The following is a 24,084-nucleotide window of genomic DNA, read 5'->3' as shown; positions in this document are numbered from 1 at the left end:
GGTTAGGTCTAATGACTCAATCGCTGCAAACCTATTGTTATTTTTCTGGTGTTGAACATCTATTCAGCCTCAGACTGATCGCAATGTTCCTTCTACTTCATCTTATTGTTCTGATAGATATCAAAGGTAAGGCTGCTGCTTTCTCACTAGAATGGATGCAATGAAAAATATATATAATATTTCTAATTTATTTTATTATATTTATAATAGCATAGCATTTGACTCATTGCATCAGCTTTGAGCTATCATTGTCATTTTCACTAATTGCTTATAGTCCTGTCCTAGCAATTTCTACATGCAACAAATTATTTTATGGAAACTTGCCTTATATATGTTATTAAAATTATAGCTGAAGAATCCTTTTAAAATATTATCTAAACACCAATTGCAATGGGAAATATTGTTATTCTTGTTAAAAAAATATGTAGCATCAATAAATTCAATTTTATCTTGTGGAATTTCAACCTGTTGATATACGTTCATAAAGTGTGCGTAATTGCTAGCTGCTACATTTCACTGAGAACAGAGTTAAGCTGAGAACTGCAAAGTCACAGACAAATCTGAAAATGCAGACTTTTAAAAAAGAAAACAGTTAAAATTAACAAAATCATACTTTTTTAGATACTTCCCTGCTTTTAATCTTTAAGCAGTTTTATTTCAACCAAGTGGTTCAGTTTTAAGTACTGGTACTTCAATTTCAAAACTGAAAAATATTTAGTCTCCTCTTGTCTCTAAAGGAGAGAAATACACTTTTGCTGTTCTGAGCTTGTATACTTGAAAACTCTCTATTCATTGTACCCCCCAAGAAACTAAATGTATTAATTATTATTCAAAAATGTATCTAACTTTATAGTTCTTTTAAAGGCTTTTGATAAATGTGAGAATAAAAGCTAGAATTATAAATTATTTTCTTTAAAAAATCACTAAGTTTTTAAAATATTAAATAGTATTAGAAAAATCAAAGGACATACTTTAATTATAAAATGAAATGCAAAATTTTCAGCAATATTTAAAACTTTTAGAAAGTAAAATCACTTTAAAATATTTTTAAATAAAAAATAAAAATGTTTTAAAAAATGTTTATATTTTAACGAAATTTGCTAAAATTAAATAAAACTCTTATTTTCAAGTTATTTCAAAATATTGAAATACATAGCATGATTTTCATTTTGTGTTTTAATTTCTCTTACATGCAAATTTAAGGATTAAGAAACCAGCATATTATTTTATTTTGCATGAAATGCAGATGTAGAAAGCAGTGTATATCTTTAACTGAAAGTCTGTTCTCAGAAGTTCACATCCTTTACACATTTGTGATTTGTGTTATACTATTTCCCAGATTAAAGAGTTTTAGGGTAAATTCTTAAATACTAGACTTTACATAGAGATCATCTGTTCCCTTAAAAATTATTTTAAGTACAGGGATATAACTATAGTTATATACATATAGGTATAGATTGAACTCTCGTATTATTTTCTTTTGATACATCTAACAGATTTATGAGAAACATCTATTACTAAAAAAACATTTTAAGATTTACCAAATAGCAATAGTTTTCTTTAACTTATAAGAAAAGGGGGGGAAAAATCTTTAAAGATAATTTCTGTTTACTTTTTATTTCTAAGTAAATGCCATGTTTCCGATCTATGATATCACCTGATAAATATTGATGAATTTAAATTCTCTGGAAAATTTTTTTACATTACATTACTTTTAATTGTTAATTTAAACCTTTGTATTTATTGTCATCTATTTTCTAATGTTAATCATATTGATCAGTGCTTAATAACTTATAAAATCAAGCATTTCTACATAGTGAATTTTCTTCTTCACAATAAAATCACTAATGGTTAAAGCGATTAGGCTAAACCAAAAAAGTAACTAAGAGTTATGTAAGAATAAAATAATGTTTTTAAATTTAAATAAATATTTGTGATAGAATCCTAGACCCAATCTAAACAAAAGAAAGGAATTAAATGATTGTCTTTTCTCTTTTGAACATTATCACCCTTAAATGCCCAATAAATGAATGTAGTGACTTACTTAAGCTAGCAACAATTTACAAGTAAAGATAATATATCTTATTATCATCATTTTCTAGGTGCATTTTTTATCAGCTTATTCACTGAATATTCTCGTTACTTAATATCAAACCACTGCCCTTCCCTGCAAAAAAATAAAAATAAATAATAATACTTTTCTGGAAAACTTTACTGATAAAAATCATGGTTTAATGTGAGAAATTAAGAAAATGAAGCACATAGAGTGCTACTTAGTAATCATCAATTGCACTTTCTAAACAACCTGCTTTTATCTTCATAAAACGCGTTCGGGAGCAGTTTGAGCCATTTTTGAAGTGAGCAGTATTTGACTGCCCTCTAATGGGCACATTCAAACCTCAGCTTGGAGTTTTATCCTTTCCAAGAAAATCACTTCGATTTGGTCGCTATGACTTGAAAAGAAAAAAATCCAACTAAATTTTAATTTCACACAATTATAGCCATGCTGCTGATAGCTCTGAAATCAATTATATTGCAAGCAAGTCGTACTGTGAGGCTGAAGCGGCGCCACTAATGAAAAGGAAATTTACCTGCTTCAGGACTGAATGTAGTTTACTGCAGGGAAGGAAGGGAAATACCAAAAACCCAGAAGTTAAAACCATTTGTGATATATAATTCTAACTATTCTGATGAAATTAATTGTGCAACATGCATCTATTCATTTGTTCATCTTCTTGCAAATAGGCATGACTAGAAGTAATAGTAAAAAAGAAAATCTTTAATGACTCCTGAAATTGCAAAATTGGCTGACGCCTAATTTTTCAAGACAAAATTGGGATGCTGCCTTAAACTAATTTTTTAGATGGCATATTTTATGTGCCACTTTAATAAATGAATTTTAATAAAATTTACTTAACTAAGAATAGTCCTAAGTACATGGTATATAATGATAGTTGATTGCACAGAGATTTTAGGACTTTATATATTTTAATTTGAGTCCCCAAAATGACTGGTTTTACTTATTTGTTGAACACATACCTTTATATCAGGCAAAATAAAAGCTGTTTAACCTATAAAATTACCTTTACAGAATAGGTGTTGTCTTACACGCGAAATAGTAGCATTTAGAGGCACAATAATCTAAAACAAGTATCATTTTCTCATGCCTCTTTTTGCAACTATTCAGCATGTAAAGAAGAGAAAGCATCTCAAATAAATTTCAGTGGTCTTATGTATCTCATGGTGTCACAAAGCCAAAATAAAATGATTCATCTAGAGCTCAAACGGTAGGGATTTCTGCATGGAATTAATGTTTTAAAAATATTTAGAAGGAAATTACCACTGAAAAATTAACCTTACACTAAGTAAAAACAAGAAAAGGAAAAGAAATATATATATATGTAGACATACATATAATGTGATCAAGAAGATTATAAAATTCTAGTTCCTTTATCCTATTGTTCCTGCTTTCCACTGTCTTCCATTTATTTCTTTCCCTGTCCTCCGCCCCCGCAACCTCTGACTCTGCTCACTTCCCAGCACTTTTATTCATCCCATCCTCACCTTTGCATACGACCTGCCCGACGACACCTCTTTCTTCCTTTCCTGCATCTCTGTGCTGTCTCTTGTTTCCCGGCTTTGCCACCACTGAAACTTTCTTCTCCTGTCTGCTTTAGGAACTCTTGCATTTTGGTGTTGATCTTCTCCAGCTCACGCTACAAGCGTCTCCACCTCCCTTTCTCTCCAATTCCCGTATGTGCTCCATGGTGATGACTATGTGTCCTTCCATTTTTACCTCCTGGTATTTCTAGCCTGATATTCTTTTTCAGTCTCCCTCACCTCCAACAGCAGGCCTTACCCAGCCCTCTCTCTGAGATGTTCATATGTATATATGTCTCCCCTCTGGGGCTTTTAAAACTTTTTGTCATTTGGTTCTAGCCCCAGGTCTAGGGTCTCTTGGCCTGGAGTCAGTCAACACTTTTGTTGTTCATATTGTTAGAACAGGAACACAAACAAAAGTAAGGGAGTTCTTAAAAATACTGCAACTTCAGCATTGGCTTTCTTTTGGTTTTTGTTGTTGTTATTGCTGTTTTAAGGTACATAGTGGTTTGTCTACAAATCTGAAATTGATAAAACTCTGCAAACTGAAATATTGGACCCTTACCTACAAAACCTGGTCAGAATAGACCAGGGGCATTTTAGAATCTCTATTTATATAACTACTCAACATTTCAGACTTTGTGCTGAAAATATAGAGAAATACCAATACATTTTGTTATAGAATTTTTGCCCCAGAATTGATAAGAAAATGTTATATGACTTATATAACATTTATATATCTTATATATCTGTATATATCTATATATCTTATATATCTAAGTTCCTGCATTGTATTAACTTGTAAAATTAAAGAAAAATATAAAATTTGAAACATATCTCCTAGAAGGGCTTCAGATGTGTGCATCATGGTCTTGTTGCAGTTGTCATTCTGTTCAGATTGACAATTATCCTTTGCCACATAATTCTTTTGTGACACATGAGTGTTTAGTCTGTTCAAGGAATTTCTTTTTATGTAATAAAATGGGAAAGAGATTTGATGAGAAGAGATCATTTTAAGCAACTCTTCCTCTCATCCCAGTTTATGTATATATGCATTTATTTACTTATTGGATTGGGGGCTACACCTGGCTGTGTTCAGGCCTTATTCCTGATTCTGTGCTCAGGGATGACTCTTGCCAGTACTTGGGGAACCACATGCAGTGCCAGGTAAGAAGTCCAGTGCGTGGATAGGTCCAGAGAATGCAAGGCAAGCTACTTACCCACTCTTTACTTTTTATTCAATCTATTAAATTTTAAAAAGATTACAATGATTCTCTTATTATTCTAAGCATTTAAATATTTCAATGTATTTGTTCTGATTTTATTAATTTCAATTTTTAGTTTATTGTGCTTTCCTTCCATTAATGCTTTAAGAATATTAGTTCCACAGATTATAAACTGTTTTCTAAAGAGCAATCACGGAATTTCCCAGAAAAGAATTCTCCTCCTCCTTTTTTGAAAATCGTAGCTATTTCCAAGGACTTGGAGTTAGCAGAACTTTATTTTAAGTCATCACCCTGATTCTTACAGGTCTTTAACCCCCAGCATACCAAAGAACTCTCAGCTTCAGTCACAACATTGCAAAAAATATATATGGGTTCAGGATTACAGCCCCCACTGTTTTGGTAGCTGTATGCATGAATGAGGCACTCAGCGCCTCTCAGAAGCACCCCTGAGGATCTGCTAGACCTGTTCCATAAATGGAAAAAACAATATTGCACATTCTCAAAATACAATCAGACTTTCCCTGCTGTAAGATGCTAATTTCTCAGCATCTAAATTTTACTTGAAATGCCTTTGTTTTCTAAATTTGGAAATGGGGCCAGAAAAGTAGAATAATGGGTAAGGCATTGGCCTACACCATATGGTGTCCTAAGCTTCCCACATGGGTCCCCATCCAAGTCCCATCCAAGAGTAAACCCTGAGTTTGGAGCAAGAGTAAGTCAGAACACCATTGTGACCCAAAACCAAATTAATTAATTAATTTGAGGGATTGTAAAGACAAATTAAGTATTTATTAATAAAATAGCTGAACCTACACTGGAACTTAAGATAAACTCTCAACTTATAGCACAACTCAAAAAGTGTAATCAATATCGAGTTTAGCTCTTGCTAATTCTCATTTCTTGGCTAAAGAAATAAGAATTAATTAGCAAGTCCATGGTAAGTGGTTAGGATACCTCTTATGATTTGGAGAAAGATTTTCTTTCTCATTCATCATCTGATTTTCATTATTCACTTTTTTGTTTAACTTTCATCTCTCAATTGACACTGCATCATTTATTTACCTGTATCAAAGCAAGAGTGCTAATTGAGGGTCCTCTACTGTTCCCTCTCCTCTTTCCCACTCTCTGTCTCATTCTTTCTCTTTTTCTTTTCTATCCACCTGGAAATAGTTAGGATTTTTTTTTAATGTTTCACTAAGGATAAAACCCACAGATATTAGTTGGACTACTAGTTGGTCCCTGGATATATAGAGATGATCTAATAATCAACCATCTTTCCCCAGCTATATAGAGTCACCCTGAAAGTAGTCCAACTAGGAAAGCAGCATTGCTTGCCCTTTCAGATGGAATAAGTCAATTATTCCAATTTTCAGGTATCTGATAAATGCTTAAATAGAATCTTTCCAGTCATTGCAGGATTAAAACTCAAATAAGTTTCCTTCTTGACAAAAGTTAAGAAAATTGATAATGCTATATTTTGAGTACTTTATTTTCTAAATTTTAGATAAATTTTAGAAAGTGCTGCTACACTCACTAAATTAATATTTTATTTTAGATTTTATTACTTTATCATATCATTGCTAATGGTAAATAAGGACAGTTTTATTTTTTCTCTTTCTTACCATTATAAGCTTTGGGATTTTGTATATATCCTAGATTTAATAAAGTAATCTTAAATTTGTATTGTCATTTTAAAGTACCTGATATTCAGTCTCTGTAGTTCTTGTCATGAACAAAGTTAAAAATAAGTGACGAGGGGCTGGAGCAATAGCATGGCGGGTAGGGCGTTTGCCTTGCATGCGGCCAACCCAGGTTTGAATCCCAGCATCCCATATGGTCCCCTGAGCACCACCAGGAGTGGTTCCTGAGTGCAGAGCCAGGAGTGGTCCCTGTGCATCGCCCGGTGTGACCCAAAAAAGAAAAAAAAAAGTGACAAACAGGAGAAAATACTGGTGAGTTACAGAATAGTGTCAATCCCCTTAAAGATTTTTGGTAATGTTGCCAGACTCAATTTTCTTTTTCTTTTTAAAGAAAAATTTTGTTGAATATTTGTGAGACTGACTGTTATAAGCTGTTCGGTTTCATGATTACAAAGCATTACTGGGTTTCAGTCATACAATGAACCAACACCCATCCCTCCACCTGTATACATTTCCCACCACCAATGTCTCCTGTTTCTCTCCCACTATCCCCCAACACCCACCCACCACCAACATGCCTCTATGGCAAGCACTTTTCTTCTTTCTCTTTCTCTCTCTTTGTGCATTATTGTTTGCAATACAGGTACTAAGAGGTCATCATGTTTGTTCAGGGTGTTTAGTAATTTTATCGGGAAGGTAAAGCTGGAGTAGCTTTTTTAACTGGGTGGCAAGATGGGGTTTGGATGTGACTGCTGAGACTTCTGGAAGTACAGGAGATGGGGAGGGGTAGATGGGATATATCCCATCCTAACTCTGAGAAAGCCTGGGGATTTCCTCTCTTTAGAGATTTATTTATGGGTCTGTGAAGCATTTTGATTTGCAAGCTTCTGATAAGCGATGAAAGGTAGTCTTATTTAGCTGTTAGCCATCTGTATGTCTTCATTATTTCCTTTGTTTGGGAGCTACACCTGACAATGTTCAGGGCTTATTCCTAGCTCTTTACTCAGGGATCAGTCCTGGGAGGGTCTGGGTGACTACGACGTGGTGCCAGGGATTGAATCTGGGTGGTAGTTTGCAAAGCAGATTGATCCCCTCCCACTGTACTATCTCACTGGTCTCTGTATGTTTTGAATGTCTTGTCAGCTACTTTTCCCCTATTCTGATAGGGCTCTTCATTTTATGGTTGTTAGTTCTGTGAGTGCGTTAGAGATTAACCTTTTGTCACTGTGTGGTGTGCAATGTTTTTGTTTGTTTTAGTGTAGAACCTTTACTGTTTGATGTAGTCCCATTTCTTTGTTTTTACTTTTGTTTTCCCTTATCCAATGGAGTTGAATCAGTGACTCTGTCTCTGAAGTGAATTTCATGGAGAGTTCTGCCTTTTTCCAGTGAGGTATTTTATATATTCAATTCTAACATCAAGGTCTTAAATCCATTTTGAATTCGGTTTTATGGATAGTATGAGGCAAAAGACACACAGAAATATATGTATATGTGTATATAAATATATTTTATCTGTGATTAACAAGTTTTCCCAGCACAATTTCTTGAGTTGATTTTGTTTGCTCCACTTAATGCTTTGAGTTCCTTTGTCATAACTTAACTGCCTATACATCTGAGGGTTGATATTTGATAGTTTTTAGAAATTTATTTTAGGTATTGTGGCTCACTATACTGTTAGCTTTGATTACTATGACTTTATAGTATAGTTTAAGGTCAAGAAATACAACACATTCCTTTTTTTCTCAAAATTGCTTTGACTATTCTTGGGGAGTTCTTTCGTTTGTTTGTTTGGCTTTTTGGGTCACTCCCAGTGATGCTCAGGGGTTACTCCTGGCTTTGCACTCAGAAATTAATCCTGGCAGTGCTTGGGAGACTGTATCCGTTGCTGGGGATTGAACCCAGGTCAGCTGTGTACACAGCAAACACTTTACCTGCTATACTATCACTCCAGCCCCTCTTGGATTTTAAAGATCAATACAAAGCTTGTAGTATATATTCTTCATCCCTGAAGATGCCACTGGTATTTTTGTAAGAATTGCATTGAGTCAGGAATATGCTTTGGGTTTAATGGTCATACTGGCGGTGTGAATTATTCTGAGTCATAAACATGAAATAGTTTTCCATTTCTCTATATTCTCTCTCTTTCTGTAAATAGTGACTTGTAGTTTTTAATGTGTAAATCTTTCACCTCCTTTGATAAACTAATGTCTAAATAGATGATGTTTGGGGACACATTTGTAAATAGGAACATTGTTTCTTTTCATTTTTTTCTCTTCTAGATTGTTGTATGCATGTAGGAATACAATAGATTTTGCGTTGATTTTACGGCCTGCTGCTTTACTACGTTGGATTATTTCTCACAGTGCTTCAGTGGAGTTTTGAAGGTTTTCTCTATATATCATCATGTTTCTCTGTGTATCATTATCACTACAAATAGTAATAAGTTGACTTCTTTTCCAATCCAAATCTTTTCAATTTCCTTTTCTTGCCTAACTTCAGTGACTAGAAATTCCTATACATTATTAGCTTGGAGGCCTCACCCAGCGATTTTTAGGAGCTGAGTCTCGGTGGTCACTAAGAAAATTCTCTATTTTCTTTTCATCTGTTGAAATTGCCCACATGTCAACATTATTGGAAATTTTTTTATAGGCCAAGAACTATGCAGTGCTTTACTAGCATTAGCTTGTCTCATTCCCAAAACATATCCAGAAGAAAGAATTTACCAAGTAATTTTTATATAAACCCTTAAAGCTTTAAGGAACTAGTTATGTAAGTTGAAGTCAAACATCTAGTGAGTGGAAAAGAAAATTATATTCTAGGTTTGATGGTTTCCAGGATATTTTATTATAATAAATATTTTTAAATAGTGGGTCATATCCCATTAAGTGGCTCATAAGTAGATCAACATAGTGGCTTGTGATCCTTTTTCAAGTAAATAAGAGAGATTAGAGCTCATATCACATAGTAAAGGATCAGGATATCTCAACAAATGTGTGTATATGTGTGTGTGTGTGTGTGTTTTGAATTGTGATACAAAACTTATTTATGTAAACCACTCTCTTTAAAAATTCCAAAGCCACTACACAAAAATATATGGACTCACAGTCATTAGTGCTCCAAACACAGGAGGACTAGTCATTTTTATAAATCTGCCATCTGTGGAAATCATCACAAGAAAAAGATTAAGAGATTTAAAAATCTATAACTCAGTATGCCTCTTCCTGTGTGAATAGGTTTAGCAAGCCAAGCCCAGAGTCACACAGCAATTCTTTTAAAATAGGTCAGGTCTGACAGGTCTTAGACCTGGTTATTGAGAGTAAATCATTCATCTATTACTACAGCAATAACAGGGAAAATATGTTTGGCTTTTGCAAAAAGCAAAAGATTCAGTGGGTAGAAAAGAATCAAAAGTTCCTTTCCTGCCTCAGATAATGTCAGCAGATGCATCAACAAAAGTCCTGGGGAGAGAATGGACTGTTACATCTGCTGCCCCCAAGAGGGTGCCAGACTTTCATTTCTCTGTTGGGTCTTCAGGGTCACCGTGACCAAAGGAGTAATTCACAAAACTATTCATCAAATAATTCAAAACCCTACTAATCCTCTTCAATGATATAAATAAAAGTTTCATATGTACTGTAATTCAGGAATAGCTTCTGTGCCTGAAACTCAAACCCCCTCCCTGAACAAGTGGCATTATTTGTTAAACAAGAGGGGGTTGGGCCAGAGAGATGAAACAGAATAGTTAAGGTACTTGCTTTGCACATAGCCAACTCCAGTTTGATTCGCTTGATGACATACAGTCCTTTTTTTTTTTAAACTGTTCCAAGCACACTTTATTAACTCCTGTCAACAGCTCTATAGTCCTCATCTTGCAAATAAGGGAACTGAAGCAGAGAAATATGGTGCTATCATAGATCACCCAGTATTGTATAGGGAAACTGCATAAGCAAAGCCCTACAAAATTTTATTTAAATAATGTCTTTTAAGGCATTAAGTCTGTCTGTGGAAAGTAATGTCTATATTGATATTTTCTATATTTTCTTTTTTAAAATTTTTTATTTTTTAATGAATCACCATGAGGTACAGTTACAGACTTAAAAACTTTCGTGCTTACGTTTTAGTCATACAATGATAGAGTACCCATCCCTCCACCAGTGCCCATTCTCCACCACCAATGCTCCCAGTATCCCTCCCATCCCCTCCCTATTACCCCTCCCTCCAACCCCCCCCATCCCCAGGCTCTGTGGCAGGTGCATTCCCTTTTATTCTCTCTCTGAGTAAATTTACTCTCTCTCTGAGTCATTGTGGTCTGCAATGCAAGTATTGAGTCGCCATCATGTTCAGTCTATAGTCTACTTTTGGCACGCACCTTCCATTCTAAGAGGGTCCTCCAAACACCATTTACTTGGTATTCCCTTCTCTATTGAGCTATCTTTTCCCCCAGCATATGAGGCCAGCTTCCAAGCCAACCACATACTTAAGCACTGCTAGACGTGGTCTCAAAACAAAAACAATAAACGAGGAAGGATTAGCAAGATATTTTAAGAGATCCTGGTAACCAATCTGGTGGTGCAACACCACACTACAAAGCTGAATTTAACTCAAGATCCTAGGCCTTACCAAGATATTTTCCCAAGAACCAGAATAGAACAGCTTTTATTTCCTCATATTCACACAGAAATGCCTTCAAGTGGAATTCTTCAAGAGCATCGAAGAACTGGTTAAGAGAACGAAGAACCTCCAACTCCAGGCACATCTTTTTTATTCCACCATTCTTCCTGAACTAACATATGCCTCAGAGACCTGGGCCCTATGCAAACAGGATGAGAACACTATTAGGGTATCCCAAAGAGGAATCAAAAGAGCTATGCTAGAAGTATCACGTCTCACTCGATTGAGAGAAGGTATCCAGAGTTCTGACCTCCGTGGACGGTCAAAAATCAGGGATGCTGTCTGGTTTTCCAAGGCATCAAAAATCAGATGGGCCGGACACGTAATGCGATTCAGAGATGACCGCTGGACTAGAGCTGTTAACGACTGGATTCCATGGGACATCAGAAGACCTCATGGCTGCCCACCAACTAGATGGTCAGATTTCTTCGTCAAATCCCTGAATGAACGATTTGAGGCTCTTCCTGTGCCTGGAGCAAGCAGATATCATTGGGCTGCACTAGCACGCAACGGGGACAAATGGAGACATTACTGGTGCCCACTCGAGCAAATCGAAGATCAATGGGGTGACAAGTGATACACAGAAATGATAATACTAATCCATAGTTATTGTGTAAATTAAATAAAATCATTAGTATAATAAACGAATTTACAAATGTAAACTAAACTAAAATTAAACCTCTGACACACAGTAGGTGGTGTCACTCAAAAAATGGGCTGACGAAATGAACAGAAACTTTTCCAAAGAAGAAATCCGAATGGCTAAGAGGCACATGAGAAAATGTTCTACATCACTAATCATCAGGGAGATGCAGATCAAAACAACAATGAGATATCATCTCACACCACAGAGACTGGCCCACATCCCCAAAAACAAAAGCAACCAGTGTTGGCGTGGATGTGGGGAGAAAGGGACTCTCCTTCACTGCTGGTGGGAATGCCGACTGGTTCAGCCCTTTTGGAAAACAATATGGACGATTCTCAAAAAGTTAGAAATTGAACTCCCATTTGACCCAGCAATACCACTCCTGGGAATATACCCCAGAGAGGCAAAAAGGTATAGTAGAGATGACATCTGCATTTCCATGTTCATTGCCGCTCTGTTCACAATAGCCACAATATGGAAAAAACCAGAGTGCCCGAAAACAGATGATTGGCTAAAGAAACTCTGGTATATTTACACAATGGAATACTATGTAGCTGTCAGGAAACATGAAGTCATGAAATTTGCATATAAGTGGATCAACATGGAAAGTATCATGTTGAGTGAAATGAGTCAGAAAGAAAGAGACAGACATAGAAAGATTGCACTCATATGTGGAATATAATGTAACTGAGAAGTACAAGTTGGCAACGATGCAACTTCTGGCAGATATCTCTCTGGACTTAGTTACTAAAATACTAAATTACAGAAACCCAAAACTGAGAGGCTGCTAAGTGTGGTCACTCGACCTCATACTTCTTCATCCTCAGCAATGGAAAACAAATTATCTAATGCTTCCTTTTCAGCAGGTCTGACTTTAGGGGAGAGACTCTCCAAACAATAATAGTGAGTTTTGTTGAAATATTGTATGCAATCAAAGTGAAAGTAAAGTGAAATTTATTAGTTACACAGGCGGAGGGGGGGCTTAGGGTGGGGGGGCTAGGGGCGTGGGGGGGTTGGGGTGTGAGGGGGCGGGGTGGAGCTATACTGGGATTCTTGGTGGTGGAATATGAGCACTGGTGAAGGGATGGGCATTCGAGCATTGTATAACTGAGATTTAAACCTGAAAACTTTGTAACTTTGAAACTTTCCACAATAAAAAATTTTTTAAAAAATTAAAAAAATAAAAAATAAAAAAAAGTTGGTCCTCTATTCTTCTGATAAAATAAGATTATCATAACACCTAATCAAGAATATTCATTACCATGATGCTAACCTTCAGCGGTGTACTAGGAAGAGGTCACCAACAGTCACTTTCCCTTCAGCTAGTCATGATGAAATGCAGTGATGCATCTGGTTACATTCTCCTGAAATCTGTTTCTGTAAAGTTTTATTTTGAACTCATTAACACATTAACTCATTAACACGTACACACATATATTCTTCAATTTTGCTAGACTATTTACTAAGTACATGTTTATTTATTTCCTGAAAATTGCTCTTTCAAAATTGAAAGAATGTCTTTTATTATTTTTAATTCTTTTTATCATTTTTGTTGAGGTATAGGTATTTATAATACTGATAATTATACTTTTCAAGCATCCCAACAGCAGGCCCATCACTAGAAAGCCCACTTCCTTTCTTCAATGTCCCAAAGGCCCCAGCTCCATACTCCCCCCGACCAGTTAGGCTCACTGTCACTGTCACTGTCATCCCGTTGCTCATCAATTTGCTTGAGCGGGCACCAGTAACGTCTCCACTGTGAGACTTGCTGTTACTGTTTTTGGCATATTGAATACGCCACGGGTAGCTTGCCAGGCTCTGCCATGCAGGCGGGATACTCTCGGTAGCTTGCCAGGCTCTCCAAGAGGGGTGGAGGAATCGAACCCGGGTCGGCCACATGCAAAGCAAATGCCCTACCTACTGTGCTACCACTCCAACCTATAAAATATCTCCAGTTCTGATGACTTTGACTATTTCTTGTTGTTTCTTCATATCCAAAATATGAAAGAGATTTTAAATTTTCTTTTACTGTGGAGATGGTGACATCTACACACACATAGACATAAAACTAAATCATGAAACATCACAAAACTGTAAACCCATAATAAATTTATAACATTTTTATTTTCAAGAATCATGTGTCTTTTATCACAGGTATAGAAATTTAAAAAGTTAATCACATGAATACACTACTATGTTTTAAAATTTACACAAAATAAATGATACAAATATATAATCTAGTGAGAGTGAGGAGAATTAAGGAGATTTTGAGGACAAAACTGGAAGAGAGAGGAATTCACTTCAAGCTCCAAAATGGCCCTGGGATGTTAACTGGGAGGTTAATATTACCTGGAAGGATGGAGGAACAGAGGCTCTGAAATATGGAGGTGGACCTGCTGATACTGAAAGAATGTCTTTTAAGTCTAATTTTGGGAAGGCATTATATACACAATTTTATAAATATTAACTATTTCCTTTCTACACTGTCATTCAATCCATCAGTTTTTCAACTCATTTCTTATGTTAATATTCCATTTACAAAAAAAATGCTATTTTTCATTCATCCTGATAGAGGACTTAGGTATTTTTTCTTCTTCTTGGGTCACACCTGGCGATGCACAGGGGTTACTCCTAGCTCATGCACTCAGTAATTACCCCTGGCGGTGCTCAGGGGGCCATATGGGATGCTGGGAATCGAACCTGGATCAGCTGTGTACAAGGCAAACGCCCTACCCGCTGTGCTATAGCTCCAGCCCTGAGGACTTAAGCTTCTTGAAATGCAGCTTAAGCTTCTGATTTGGGCGTTCACCTTTCACACAGCCGAGAGGTGTTTGATTCCTCCGCCCCTCTCTCGGAGAGCCCGGCAAGCTACCAAGAGTATCCTGCCCGCATGGCAGAGCCTGGCAAGCTACCCATGCATATTGGATATGCCAAAAACAGTAACAATAAGTCTGTCAATGAGAGACGTTACTGGTGCCTGCTCAAACAAATCCATGAGCAATGGGATGACAGTGACAGTGACAGTGACATACAATGGCTAGGAAGAGCACTCCTCCCAGTCAGAGAGATTATTCAGTTTCTCCAGCATACCTTTGCAGTAGGTTTATTACTATTACCTTCCCTAACTCTGAAATATGAAGGATAATATTACCTATACTCTAGGTTAACTGAGAATTAACCTAGATTACAAACACCTTGGCACACAGAAAGTTCAGTGAGTGTTAGTCTTAGTTTTATATCTCCTTGTGCAAATGTACTTCTGAATGTCTCTCTGATTCACACATAAACCGTTCTATAGATTTTTACTATTATCTCAAATCCTTCTCATAGAGGATTAATAATAAATCATTCTATAGATTTTTACTATTATCTCAAATCCTTCTCATAGAGGATTAATAAGTAAATAAATCCATGTAGTTGCTCCTGTAAGCTAATGGTACTCTCTATTTCTAGAAATGGATAAGTCTGGTTTTGCATGAAAGGAAGACCATTGTTTCTTGATGCTTTTTAATTGCCATACTGAGATGAATTAAAAATGAGCCTGATTCCACTCTTGCTATAGCCGTTGTTAGGCATGATTGTGATTGTTAAAAATGTTATAATTAAAAATATTGCTCAAAAAATGATGTTTTCAGAATAACACCAGACAAACTCAACTCATAGGGCTCTTGTGATAATTAAATGGGATTATATTGAAAGTGTGGCCATAGCAACACTTTTAACTAAAAATTTTATCCCGTCTTTCACATAGATTTTGTGCTGAGTGATGACAGTACAATGACATCTTTGTGCCAGAAAGGATACTTTCCCTGTGGGAATCTTACCAAATGCTTACCACGTGCTTTTCACTGTGATGGCGTGAACGACTGTGGGAACGGAGCTGATGAAGAAAACTGTGGTGAGTCCTCCCCCCACCCTGAGTGGCCATGGGCTCCTGTAAGAAGATTGAATAACAAGTATAATTATTAGAAGAGAAGATTTGATTCTCTGTCTGAAATCCTTTTGCATAAATAAATGTTCCTCAATTCATTTTGGATACTACCTGAATTTTGATAGATAAAGATTACTTACAGTCAAAAATACCATATTATTCAAAAATAAAGTTCTATAGTCTAAGATCAATTAGTGGTTCCCAGAAGGAAAAGGGTACATTTGCCTAATTTGCATATAAGAGATCAATTTTATAGTGAAGAACTGAATTAAGATTCTAGTGGAGAAGATAATGTACTACAAATAAATGCTAAAACATAAAGCATACCAGAAATTATAATCAAAATTACTTTGGTAACTGTAGCACTGTAGCACTGTAGTCCTGTTGTTCATCGATTTGCTCGAGCAGGCACCAGCAACTTTCATTGTGAGACTTGTTGTTACTGTTTTATGCATATTGAATATGCCACAGGTAGCTTGCCAGGCTCTGCCAAAACCTTTAATAAATGCAGTATAAATGCTGTACAAAACCTTTAATAGATGCAGTATTATGAAATATTATATTTTATAGATTGAGATTACACTTTTAAATTGACTTGGCTACCCATATTTTAATATTAAGTGGCTTTCTCTGACTACCACCGTATGGTTAGGTAATTTGGTTCAGCTGTAGAAATGGTGCTTCCTGGAGGGTTCATTCATCTGCTGAGTGCAGGTGCTCTTTGAATTGAGACCAGTGTTCTTAAAGAAAACGAGGTTCTTGCCCTTATGGAAGAACAACACATTTTCCACTTAAAAGTTAAATAACTTCAGGGAGTAAGTTCCAGGAAGCACATAAAACAGAATAATGCAATAGAAAAATTGTCTTGGAGGAAGAACTACTTTAAAGACATAAGCAGACCTCTCAGATTATAGTGTATGAATTGAGAACTAAATGAGAAGGAGGAAGAAGGAAGGAAGGAAGGAAGGAAGGAAGGAAGGAAGGAAGGAAGGAAGGAAGGAAGGAAGGAAGGAAGGAAGGAAGGAAGGAAGGAAGGAAGGAAGGAAGGAAGGAAGGAAGGAAGGAAGGAAGGAAGGGAGGAAAGGACGGAGAGAGGAAGAGAAGGTGGGAGGGAGGAGAGAAGGAGGGAGGGAGGAGGGAAGAGGGAAGGAAGAAAGGAAGGGAGGGAGGAGGGAAGGATGAAGGAAGAAAGGGAGGGAGAGAGGAGGGAAGGAGGGAAGGAAGAAAGGAAGGGAGGGAGGAAGGAAGGAGGGAAGGAAGAAAGGAAGGGAGGGAGGAAGGAAGGAAGGAAGGAAGGAAGGAAGGAAGGAAGGAAGGAAGGAAGGAAGGAAGGAAGGAAGGAAGGAAGGAAGGAAGGAAGGAAGGAAGGAAGGAAGGAAGGAAGGAAGGAAGGAAGGAAGGAAGTGGGAGGGACAGAGAGATAAACTATTCTGGAGAAACAGAGCTCTAGACTAAGAAAGGAGTGATTTCTAGGACCCTAAGATTTTATGACATCAGACAATGTGTTTATGGAACAGACACGCCAGTAGGCTTGAACAAAGTAAACATGGATATAGAAAGTAACGAGGTAAGCAAAATCCAGATCAATTAAGGTCTATCCATTGGGGTGTAATCCAGGTGTCCTTTCCTCGATTTCGATGCTTGTCCCGCTTATCCCTCCCAGCCCTACTACTAGTCTAGGAGAAGCACTCTTTCCATCTGTTGCTATAGCACACTAGCTCTACCTGTATGATTGCTCTAAGGACTGCCTGCCTGTTCAATGTACTTCTCTCACTGGACATGAATCTAAGAAGAGTTCTAATTTGTATCTTCATATCTTGGTGTTACTAGAGTTTAGAATCGTTGTGTACATGGTAAGCATTTAGTCAGTGTTCAGCAATCAGGGCAGTTCTCTGGATACAAGTCACTCACTTTCTTGACTTTTCATCTTCGCTGCATGAAAATGGAGATTACAGGAATTTATGAACTTCATGGGACTGCTCAAATGCACACTAAATAGTTCATTCAAAGGCATCAGTTAAAATCATTTAAAAAACCGTTGAGGGTATTAGTAAAAAAAATAAATTAAGGGTTGTAGGGATCAAAGGGACTGGTGGGCAACTATTTAAGTATACTATTGTATGAACATCAATATTATCACATTGTCTCATCATTTTAGTAGCTATATTAAGGTAATGATCCTTCAAAACCAGTCCTCCTTATAAAGAAGAATATAGTTTTTTTCACCAGACAAGGAAATGACAAATTAGTTCATACTCTCTGACAATCTGCAAAAGTACTATTTTAATAGAACTAGATGACTTTTACTGAAAAAATCTTCATTGTGCTTATCAAGAAGATCAGGCAACATAAATTTTTACCAGGACTCATTATATCCATCAAGTATGTATGTACTTGTATATATGTGTATTATACATATGTGTAAGTACATATGTATATATGCTACATTATGCATGGGAAATGAAATTCTAAATGTATTTTCTCTAATTACCTCAAAATTGCTATCAGTGTATTACATCTAAAACATTGGCCTCAGAAACAGACAATACAGAGGGACTGTGACTCAATGGTAGAGTCTTATATATAAGACCTTGGCTTTGATTCCTGGCATGAAAAAAAAAATAAGAACAAGCAAATTAAGTAATTATTCTGGAATATATGGATATATATGTATGTGCAATATCTATTCCCATACATTTAAAATATTCATAATTACAATAAAGAAGGAAACTTCAAATGTTTGCTTAAGCTTTTTTCACTTACTCATCAATGCTATCATTCTTTTAAGACAAATTTTTGACTTTGATAATTTCATTATCATTTTTTATATTTTTATTTTGTAATTTGATATTTTATTTATAGACTAACTGACACATATTCATCACCATTTCACAGGAGACACTAGTGGATGGGCGACTATATTTGGCACAGTCCATGGAAATGCTAATAATGTGGCATTGACACAGGAGTGCTGTAAGTGGTATTGGTTCAAAAATTCAGTATCAGCTTCATGAGCAGCATGATTTGTGGTGCATGGATGTATACGGGTAGTGTGATAAATTTATTTTGGAATTTCTATTTCAGTTCAATGTGGTCACTGGTTTACTCTCTGTTCTCAGGTCTGGTAAAAGAAAATGACATGCTCCATTCATGCTAATTTTACATATTAACCTATGATTGTAAGAATATATTAACATTGAGTAAAAGTGACAAACAGATGTATTGTTCCCTTTTATTTTCAATAAAGTTAGTAATTACCAACTGCTTTCCATCCTCTATGTTAGGCATTGGGAGTACAATGGTAACTAAAATGCGACACCAACCATAAGTACCTTACATTGTACGAGAGAGACAAATCCACTTGAAAAATGATGTTCACACAAGGGACAGTGGAAATCCACTGGAAAAAAAAATGCCAGGGGTGGTTCAAGTTTCACAAACAGATGAGTCTGAGATTAAACTTTGAAGTCTTTGGGGGTAAGAAGTGATAGAAGAAGCAGGAAAGCAAGAATCACAAAACAATAAGGGGGGGAAAGCAGAACATACCTCATGGTGCCTTTAACAATGGTTCTGAGAATATCTACATTTTATGATACTAACTGCTGAGAATGTTACATAGAGGTATAGTACACACACACACACTATTGATACAATATCAATAGGATCAATTACATATTGATCCTATTGATATTGATAATACTGATTATATACTTTATTAAACCAGTTCATAATTATCACTTATTATATACAGTATACATAAGTATATATGTAGATCATAGATGCTAAGAATAAATTTTAATATATGTAGATAAACTAAGTACTAAGAATAAATTTTAAAGATTAAAACATTTTTCTTCCTGAACCACAATGATTTCCACACATGCCATCTCTGGTGTACGCAGATGCTCTGCCATTGAGCTATACCCTTGCATTTCTGCTATGCACTACAGACCGTCACTGAAGTTGTGAACAGAAAGAATTATCTGGTAAAAGTAAATGTGAAAATGATTCTTCTATCCAAAGTACAGTAAATGAAAGAGTACACTAGTCTTAAATCTGAAACAACTTTGTCCCCAAGGATAGAAGGCAGTGTCTAGAGACATTTCTGACTCGTGTATGTGGGGGGGTGTGTGACTACTGCAATTAGTGGAGAGAGGTCAAGAGTGCTGTTGAATATCCTGCAACACATGATATTTCCCTCATGACAGAGAATGAGCCACCCAAATGTTAACATTGCCAAGATTAAGGGAAAACAATGGTGGAAGACTAATTTTCATGTTTTTCAGATTGATCCTTTGAACCCAGAAAATACCTTTGGGAAGAGTGAGGTAGAGAGGCAAGAAATATTTCTGAAAAAAATCTATAGAGCTGAGGGGTATAATTGACTTATGGGTGAAGGATTATACTCACATTTCTGGTTTAGGCAACAGACCCAGTTTGGGCTCTATTGAATTCCTTTAATGGTAAATGAGGTTTTCAACATAACTACTATTCTCAATGCCAATGAACATTGAAACAAACCTTCTGAAGTTAGCTTTAGAAATTGATCTAATTAGTACAGACCTATCAACAACACAACACAACACAAATACTTTTCAAAACTTTATATACTTGAGTACATTTTTTGGACTGAGTGTGTTCTCAATAAAAACCTTACTGAATTTACTAAAATTTAGTGAAATTGATTTGAAAAATAAAATCTGGATAAATTTTCTCTAAAAAAGGGTTAGGGATTATGAAGGCCATCTATTTATATTTAAATATATAATGAGCCATATAAAATTTAATTCTGATTTTTTAGCGCCATCCAAAAATATGAAGATTAACAAAGGCAAAATAAATGTTTCATAAAGACCACTCACCCAATACACACACACACACACACACACGCACACGCGCACCCACACGCATATGCACACACACACACATAGTAATTGGCTTATGAACCAACTTGGCCTGGTTTTACCATAAACTTCGATACCATTACCTTAAAAGTTATTCTTTTTAAAGTACTCCTACATTATTTTTAAAAAGTTATTTTTTTTAAAGTAAATTCTCTCAGAGCCAATTCTCGAGCCCATTCTTCCTAACACTTCAGAAAGATAGATCTTTGATTTTCTCGGTTTCATAGTTCTCCATATACTTTATCTTCCACATCATAATTATAAAAAACAAAAACCAACATAAGATGACATTAAATTGGCTAATTTTAAAAAGGTTTAATGGTCAGTATGGCTGGACTTATATTTAACTTTTCCCATAGTTCTGAGAAGTTCAAAAAGGTAAACTAAAGGGATTTAATTTTAACCAACAACTACTTATTGAGCAATCTCTTTGTGTGATTCAATTAAATTGAATTTACCCAACTATACCTCTAAGAGATTTACTCAATCATACTAATATTTTTCATTGAAGAGAACTTAGCATTACTTCATTGTATGAATTTACACTGTTTAAATATTTCTGTGGTTTCTATCATTTTAAAGTGTCTCTGAAAAACCACTGGAATCTAGAACGGAAAAGAATACCGCATTAGTCTAAATTCAACTGGAAGAGAATTCTTTTGCTTTTATTATAGACCTGTATTAGACTATCTAATAAGAAATAAATTTGTACTTTCAATGAAACGAAAAAAGTCTCTAACAATTATATATAAAGTCATAATTTTTAAAAAATGATTTTTTTCTAGTAAATCATTATTCTTTTTCCCTCCTAGTTCTAAGTCAGTATCCACAATGCTGTGACTGCAAAGAGACTGAACTGGAATGTGTCAATGCTGGCTTAATATCTGTGCCAAAGATTTCCAGGAATGTGACATTACTGTGAGTAGAATTCAAATTATGAGGATATTATGAGGACCAAAGTCACATATGAAAACCATGCAATCTAATCTAATCTATTTTGTTTTATGCTACCTATATATTAGAAAAATAATATAAACTTTCTTTAAAACCAGCAGCCATCAGAGAATTCTGCATGCTTACTCTTAGTGAAAAACTTATTTCCAACCTGATATTAGCCACATTATCCTTTAGCTCACAAATGACTGTTCTCTAACAGTATCATCTTCATTTACTTTCTGATTTTGTCTTCATACAAATATGCCTGACTGTATCTTTAAAAATTAAAATAAAAAAGGAATAACACTCAGTTACCCTGCCTCACTTTCAGAATTATGATTTGTCCAAGACTACCGAAGTATAAATGATCTGTGAAACTCCCTGTGCCATGATTATGAAAGTTTTGCTGTAGTTTTCATAAATATTTTGAGTGTCAAAAATTTATAGTCTTGTTATAATTGGGGTGTGCATGAGTTACTTAAGTTTTTGTTGCTTTATCTTTTTGTTGTATTTTGTTAGATATCCAGAGATACTTTTTAATATTAAATCAGTGGACATCATCAACATTCGAATCTATTATACAAACTGGCTACATTTGTCATATACTTACAAACTATTTTAATTTTATTCTATCAATTTTCATTTTCATATGAGAAAGCTCTCAGTTCTACAGTTATTTTCATAGCATATTTATATAAATAATCATCAAATATTCTCTTTTAAGTGTGTACATTCTGGGTAAGAGTTTGGTGGATCATAAAATCTATAGTAAAGTATGTTTTACATGTTATTTTAGGTCTCTTAAGAAAAATAAAATTCACAGTCTTCCAGATAAAGTTTTCATCAAGTATGCAGAACTTAAAAAGCTGTAAGTAGCTATTTATAGAGTTTTTATCAGAAAATTCTTAAGGTGTTTTAAGAGCTTTCTGTTTTTATAAAAATGAGTACAAGTTGATTAATTTTATTATTTTTTTTCAATGTAATTAAAATTAAAATCAAGCACTGAGAAATTTTTTTTTCATTTCATAATGTATCTAATTAAACTGAGTGTGAACCAGTTTATAGAATTAAATTGGATTGAGTTCATATACCTCAGTAAGAAAATACATAGTTCCATGTTTTTACTCAAAATCATTTGAAACATGACATTGTAAATCCAGATGTACTGGATGTATATTTTCACTTGGAAGATATGGACAAGAAGATAAATCGATAAGACAGGCATTAACAAGAATTTAAATAGCTAAGAATGATACATGATTTAAAGCATGTAATTCCAGGATAACACTGCTCCAGAAGGTAATAGGGTCAAAGATGTAATCTTAGCAAGATTATTGATAATAGTGAGGAAATATATATATATAGTATCAGAGGAAATAAAGTATTAACACATAAGATATGCATAAGAAATAATAGTGCAAAACCAAGTGTCAAGCTGCTTTTAGCATCCTCCAGGAAAGAAAACCAGGCTGGGGAAATATAGCCCCTACATAGTCTCAATTAAGAGCCGGGGATGAATTGCCTATCTCCACCACAACTTACATGGGCTATTTTCTGATGTTGTTAATATCAATATGGAGTTACCTTTGCTTTGATTCCCTGATCAACAAGCAACCTTATGATACTTACATTAACTTCCCAGGTTATTCACACTAAAGTATTTGATATATTACCTTACATAGGGTACAGGTAGAATTCTATTAGTAAAATGACTTATCTTCTATTTAAAGACATTGAAAATTGTCAGTATCTTATAAATATTATAAATATGACTACTTGTATTAGTTCTCTAAGTCCAGTCCCTGTGATAATAGAGATATCAGTTTCCATACTAGCCAAGGTGAAAATGACACAATTTAAAATTGATCAAGGTTATTATATAAGACCCCATTCACAGTATAATCAGCCTTTGTTTGAATACTTCAAAAGAATATCACAAAAGAGAATGATTCTAGAAATGTAAAAATGCTTCAATTCAGTTATTGTAATAATAATGTTATCTTTTGCTGATACTGAAAAACTACATTTGGTCTGAATTGCCATCAACAATTCTGCACTGTTCATGAACTTAGATATAGATGTCCTCATGGAACAGAGAAAGTCACAAAAGGAAGTCCATTAATGTAGCTGAATCTTTGTGTAGATAAATAAGGTTGGGAATCATGCCCATTAATAATAACCACTAAATTTTATCTGCAGTTGGGATCACTGCTCTACCCTAAAACATGTCGTAGTGTCATTGTCACATTGAAGCTTCAGTCTCCAGCTTCCTTCTAAAGGAAATTCTAACTAAACAGCTTCTAATTCTATTGGAAATTCTTAGAACTATAACTTTCTTCCTATAAATCAATATTGTCCATATACTTCCTGAATAATGCTCAAGGGAGGACAGATGAGATGGCAGTAGCAGAAAGAAAATGATTCGAGTTTCAGAACAGTTATTTAAATCCTATCACCTACAGTCATAGACATTTTACGGATTTCTAGTTAGGTCTTGCATTATGACCTCACAAGGAAATGATAGTCTGCA

At 35.1% G+C, this 24,084-nt stretch overlaps 1 protein-coding gene across 1 annotated transcript in view; it reads left to right on the top strand.

Annotated features, from left to right (window-relative positions):
* The window catches only part of RXFP2 (relaxin family peptide receptor 2), a 62,239-nt gene continuing 38,155 nt past the window's right edge, over nucleotides 1–24,084 (top strand). Inside the window, 5 exon segments of the mRNA XM_055145953.1 lie at nucleotides 1–126; nucleotides 15,535–15,681; nucleotides 18,610–18,687; nucleotides 21,431–21,536; nucleotides 22,351–22,422. Of these exon segments, the coding sequence (XP_055001928.1) occupies nucleotides 12–126; nucleotides 15,535–15,681; nucleotides 18,610–18,687; nucleotides 21,431–21,536; nucleotides 22,351–22,422 (518 nt within the window). The 5' untranslated portion in view covers nucleotides 1–11.

Source organism: Sorex araneus, chromosome 1, assembly GCF_027595985.1.
Source record: "Sorex araneus isolate mSorAra2 chromosome 1, mSorAra2.pri, whole genome shotgun sequence".
NCBI lineage: Eukaryota > Metazoa > Chordata > Mammalia > Eulipotyphla > Soricidae > Sorex > Sorex araneus.
Note: the sequence above shows the minus strand (reverse complement) of the source record. Positions and strands in the feature narration are given on the sequence as shown.